General features: G+C 40.9%; 1 protein-coding gene across 2 annotated transcripts in view; it reads left to right on the forward strand.

Moving 5' to 3' along the window:
• Positions 1-5,332, forward strand: part of LOC102766281 (zinc finger protein 14 homolog) — a 41,316-nt gene extending 35,984 nt beyond the window's left edge. For both annotated transcript variants that reach the window (XM_015562197.1, XM_015562202.1), the window contains exon 5: positions 3,500-5,332. In XM_015562197.1, the coding sequence (XP_015417683.1) occupies positions 3,500-4,530 (1,031 nt within the window). In that variant the 3' untranslated portion in view covers positions 4,531-5,332. The remainder of the gene's footprint in view (positions 1-3,499) is intronic.
• The last annotated feature ends 975 nt before the right edge of the window (positions 5,333-6,307 follow it).

The following is a 6,307-nucleotide window of genomic DNA, read 5'->3' on the forward strand; positions in this document are numbered from 1 at the left end:
CAGCCCCTCATCCAGGCTGACCAGGCACCCAAGCGGGACCCCCACTCTGATAGGGGACACCCTTCAGGGCAAACCAGCCGGCCCCCACCCGTGCACCAGGCCTCTATCCTATATAGTAAAAGGGTAATATGCCTCCCAGCACCAGGATCAGCGGAGCCACGAGGCCTCCTGGCCTGGGATCAGTGGAGCAGCGAGGCCTCCTAGCACTGAGATCAGTGGAGCAGCGAGGCCTCCCAGCACTGGAATCAGCAGAGCAGTGAGGCCTCCCAGCACCAGGATCAGTGGAGCAGTGAGGCCTCCCAACACCAGGATCAGCGGAGCTGCAAGGCCTCCTGGCACTGGGATCAACAGAGCCACGAGGCCCCCCAGCACCGGGATCAGCAGAGTAGCGAGGCCTCCTAGCACCGGGATCAGCTGAGCAGCGAAACCTCACTGCCCCGGTGTGAAGCGGAGCCGCAAGGCCTCCCTGCACTGGGATTAGTGGAGCCGCGAGGCCTCCTGGCCCCTGGAGCAGCATGACGGGGGGCAGCACCCAAACCCCCTGATCGCCCTGCGGCTCTGTGTGTGACAGGGAGCAGCGCCCCAACCCCCCAATCGGCCCTACCCTGAGCGTGACTGAGGGTGGCATCTCAACCTCCTGATCTGCCCTGCTCTGTGCATGACAGGGGGCGGCACCCCAACTCCCCAATCAGCCCTGCTCTGAGCCAGACCAGGGGCTGCGGGGCAGGCACCTAGGGATTGGGCCTGCCCTCTGCCACCTGGGAGCGGGCCTAAGCCAGCAGGTCATTATCTCCCGAGGGGTCCCAGACTGTGAGAGGGCACAAGTGGGGCTGAAGGATACTCTCCCCTCCCCTCTAGTTATTCTAATAAAAGACTCATATTATAATTCTAGAGGAAAATAAGTGTTACTCTTCTTCTTCTTGAGTAGACTTTTCCACTGAGATACAGAATCCTAGAGTATTGATTTAATAAGCCAGCTTATTATGGCCACCCACATGCATTTGGGATTTCTCAGAGAGGAACCACTTAATGTTTCCTATGAAAGTTGCTTAACCCAAAGCAGGGACAGCACTTCCTGTAGGGAGTTTGGGGAGGTGCCCCAAAATGCTGCAGCATAGTTGGAGTTGTATCTTAATCTCTTTGGTTGTCCTGCTGAGATGTCCTCCAGACCTTCTGTAGTATGGAGGCAACTGGTGTTACCCTAATAAATAGGGATTTGGTAGTCATGAAAGCTGACCTAGATTTAGGGGTATCAGCTACTAAAGCTTATCAATGGTAGCTGTATATATTTGTGACTGGAAAACCCCAAAGAAAAATATCTCCCTAAACTTTTAAAACACATACTTAAAAAGCCAACTATTGAAATGTACTTATAATATGGTGTTTAACCCTGCCAGTGTTGCTCAGTGGTTAAGCATCAACCTATGAACCAGGAGGTCACGGTTCAATTCCCAGTAGGGGCATATGCCCAGGTTGCAGGCTTGATCCATAACAGGGGGCATGCAGAAGGCAGCCCTCACCACCCCATTGTGTATGTCCACGGGTTTGCATACAAGTTCATTGATTGACCTCTTCCCACCCATCCTCCCCTGCCTTCCCTCTGAGCTTCCAATAGTCTGTTGTTCATGCTTCTATGTCTCTGGGTCTATTTTTAAAAATATATTTTTATTGATTCCAGAGAGGAAGAGAGAAGGAGAGAGAGAAACATCAATGATGAGAGAGAATCATTGATCAGCTGCTTCCTGCATGCTCCACACTGGGGACTGAGCACACACCCAGGCATGTTGCCTTGATCAGAATCAAACCGGGGATCCTGTTGGCCAACACTCTATCCATTGAGCCAGTTCAGATAGCGCTGGGTCTATTTTTGTTCATCAATTTATTTGGTTCTTTAGATTCCACATATGAGTTAGATCATGTGATACTTATCTTTCTTTGACTGACTTATTTCACTTAGCATAATACTCTCCAAGTCCATCCATGCTGTTGCAAATGTTTCTTTCTTTTTTATTGCTGCATAGTATTCCATTGTGTAAATGTACCACTTTTTTTTATCCACTCATCTGCTGATGGGCACTTGGGCAGTTTCCAGATCTTAGCTATTGTAAATTGTGCTGCTATGAGCACAGGGGTGCATATATTCTTTCTGACTAGTGTTTCAAGTTTCTTAAGATATATTACTAGAAGTGGGGCTTTCAGGTGTCTAGAGATTTTTTTGGTTAACATTCAATGCAAAAGTAGTAGATGGTTGAATTTTAAGGGATTCCCCATATGTATACTATCATTTTATCTGACGTAATAAGTAAACTATTATGTTTAAAGTACCTGAATCAGAAAATAAATAAATAAATAAATAAATAAATGAATAATTCCTGTATAGTTTTAACAAATCAGGTGATTCTTATCCACACTTAAACCAGGTCTTCGCTGATTTAACTTCTTTCTCCAATCATTAGGTTCACTTCCTGGACTTCCCTTATTCTTTTTTCTTTGCCCCCTTTTTAATGTTTGAGAATACAGTCTGTTTCATAATATAATTAATACTCCATAATACAAATTAGCTTAATAGTGCTATGAAATAGGGAATGATATCAATATAGTGTTGAAGTTAGTTGGTTACAGGCAATATTCTTGGTTGAATGGAGCCAGAATATTAGTATATTTATAACATTCGGAAGGAAAGGGAAAAGACTTCATTTTGATGTGTTGTTATGAGCCCTTCCACCCCTATATTAAGAAAATTAATAATAAATGCTTACATTCAGGGCTCCCTCCTCAGAGACATATACAATCAACTTGCATAGCTTCTAGCTAGACACCTTGCACTTCACCTGATTCCCACCTTAATGTTGGCCTCACTGGCCTGGGGCTTCATTTTATGTGCAACATTTCAGCACCTGAAATCCAGAATTTCCACTTTATTTTTATGCATTTAAAATTTTTTTTATTGATTTCAGAAGGGAAGGGAGAGGGAGATAGAAACATCAATGGTGAGAGAGAATCATTAATCAGCTGCTTCCTGCACGCCCCCTACTGGGGATTGAGCCCACAACCCAGGCATATGCCCTGACTGGGAATCGATTTATGACCTCCTGGTTCATAAGTCAATGCTCAACCACTGAGCCATGCCAGTGGGGCAATTTTTATGCATTTTAATACCCACAAAATGGCCTTCAGCCATACTGAGTAGCTTTTTGGGACCTTGAGGTCCCTATTATATTACTAGTAGTTAGTGCTCTGCTAATACAGTTGCATAGACTTGAGTGTTCTTCTCCAGCCCTACTTTCTTCATAAACCCTAGCTTTGGTGTGTAAGTTTTCAGGAGTTAGTTTTTTTAGGTACATGTGTAGTATTGTAGCACAAATGCCTATGTTCTAGAGATGTCTAATTCATTCACTTGTAATAGGCATTATTTTAGGTCCCCTTTATTTCACTGTAAAAGGTTTCTTCCTGCTGGAACAGAAAAATAGCATGTGTTTGCTTTCTCCTTTTCTTTCAGATTTGGAATCCAGATACAGGACTAATACGTTATCTTCAGAAAAGGATATTTGTGAAATATATTCATTCCAATTGGAAGTAATGGAAAAAATTAAAAGCTATTGCCTTCAGGACTCCATTTTTAGAAATGATTGGGAATTCAAAAGTAAGATTGAAGGGCAAATGGAACCACAAGAAGGATGTTTGGGGCAAGTGGAAATTACTTCTGAAAAAATGACCACATACAAAAAGCATAACTTTCTCGCTGAATATCAGCGAGTTCATAATAGGGAAAAGTTATATGAATGTAAGGAATGTAGGAAGACCTTTATTCGTCGCTCAACACTTAGTCAACACCTGAGAATTCATACTGGTGAGAAACCTTATAAATGTAAGGAATGTGGGCAGGCTTTTAGACAACGTGCACACCTTATTCGACATCACAAACTGCATACTGGTGAGAAACCCTATCAATGTAAGGAATGTGGGAAGGCCTTTACAGTGCTCCAAGAACTTACTCAACATCAGAGACTCCATACTGGTGAAAAGCCCTATGAATGTAAAGAATGTGGAAAGGCCTTTAGAGTACATCAGCAACTTGCTCGACATCAGAGAATTCACACTGGTGAGAAACCCTATGAATGTAAGGAATGTAGTAAACCCTTTAGACTGCTCTCACAACTTACTCAACATCAGCGTTTTCATACTGGTGAGAAACCCTATGAATGTAAGGAATGTGGGAAGGCCTTTACAGTGCTCCAAGAACTTACTCAACATCAGAGTATTCATACTGGTGAGAAACCCTATGAATGTAAGGAATGTGGGAAGGCCTTTACAGTGCTCCAAGAACTTACTCAACATCAGAGTATTCATACTGGTGAGAAACCTTATGAATGTAAGGAGTGTGGTAAGGCTTTTAGACTTTATTCATTTCTTACTCAACATCAGAGAATTCATACAGGTGAGAAACCCTACAAATGTAAGGAATGTAAGAAGGCCTTTAGACAGCATTCACACCTTACTCAACATCAGAAAATTCATAATGAAATTTAGTACAAGAAAGCCTTGATGTGTACATTATGTTACAGAATATCACAAAATTCATTTTGAGAATTGTTTTCATGCTCACATCAAAGCATAAGAAATTTTATATGACAGGAAAAATTTTGCTTTAAAAGCCTTCCTTTACCATTCAAACATTGCCTCTGGCAAATGTATGTCAGAGAATAATACAATTAATATAAGAAAAGCTTTAGCTTTCTTTATCATTGTCTCCATTTCACCACTTTATTCCCACTTTGTTACTGGACAAGGTACTTAAACTTCTGTGACTCATCTTGTTCACTTGTAAAATGGTGATAATATGTATATTATTTATTGCTGTATAATAAATTACCACAACTTAATTAATAGCTTAAAATAATACATATATATTATTTCACAATTTCTATGGATTGGGAGTCTGGGTATAACTTAGTTGGGTCTTCCGCTTCAGAATTTCTCATGAGGCTAAAATCAAGATTTTAGCTAAGGCTGGGTCTGATCTGAAGGTTCAACTGGGAAAGGGATCTACTTCCAACCTCATATGGTTGTTGGCTGAATTTATTTTCTTGAGGGCTACTGCACTGAGGTCCTAAGTTTCTGACTGTTGGCAAAAGGGAGACCCCAGTGCCTTGCCACATAGACGTCTTCAACATGGCTGCTTCATCAACAAATAGTCTGCTAGAATCATAAAATTTATAATCTTGTGTAGTCTAATCACTGAAGGAATATTTCATCACTTTATGTCTTCTACTGGCTAGAAACAAATTTCTAGGTTACCTACACTCAAGGGAAGAGGATTCCATAAGAGTGTGAAGACCAGGAGGTAGGGACCACTGGGGCCAGTTTAGAGTCAGCCTGTGTACACTGTAATAGAATTGTAAGGATTAAGTAGTTAATACTTGGAAAAATAGCAGCCACATAGCATGTTTTCTGTACATATTATCTGTAACTGTTATCATTAGTATTAGTGAATTCATATGAAAGGAATTTCCTAAAGAAGTAAAAAATTGAGAAATGCTTCCTGTTACTGTTCAGCACTTATTTTAATTTATTCTGGATAAAACCTAGGATGTTATATTGAATGTGAAAAGTTCATCATTTAAGCTGCATCAGAAATTTCATGCTGAAAAGAAAGCCCTAAAATTTTCATGAGTACGACATTGTTAAGAGTACAACTATTGCCCTGACCGGTTTGGCCTGCAGACCTAAGGGTCCCAGGTTTGATTCCAGTCAAGGGCATGTATCTTGGTTGTGGGCACATCCCCAGTAGGGGGCATGCAGAAGGGAGCTGATTGATGTTTCTCTCTCATCGATGTTTCTGATTCTCTATCCCTCTCCCTTTCTCTCTGTAAAACATCAATAAAATATATTTTAAAAAAAGAGTACAACTATTGAAGAATCAAAGAGAAACATGAAATTATTTCCCCATAATAAATTCCTGAAAGTAAAGATTTATTATCTCTATTGTTTAAGCACCATTTAAAATTAATTAGAAACTATCAAAAAGATGTCAAGGAAATAAATCATTTGTAAATGTAATATTGTATGTGCATATTCATGCATGTGTGCTTGTGTGCATAAAACACTTGTATAAAAGAAAACATTTTTTTATAGTCAATATAACTTTTGGTGCTCAAATTGTTCCATCTTCAACCAGTGGAAGTTGGGTCTTTTGAAATGACCCCCCTAGTAGTTATTTTACTTGGTTATGGCTATACAATTCGTCAGCTATGGATGGTGCCTAGGCACTGACTCATCCTAAAAATTGGCAAGGGTTAAATAATTT

The sequence above is a fragment of the Myotis davidii genome, unplaced genomic scaffold (assembly GCF_000327345.1).
Source record: "Myotis davidii unplaced genomic scaffold, ASM32734v1 scaffold2251, whole genome shotgun sequence".
Taxonomy (NCBI): domain Eukaryota; kingdom Metazoa; phylum Chordata; class Mammalia; order Chiroptera; family Vespertilionidae; genus Myotis; species Myotis davidii.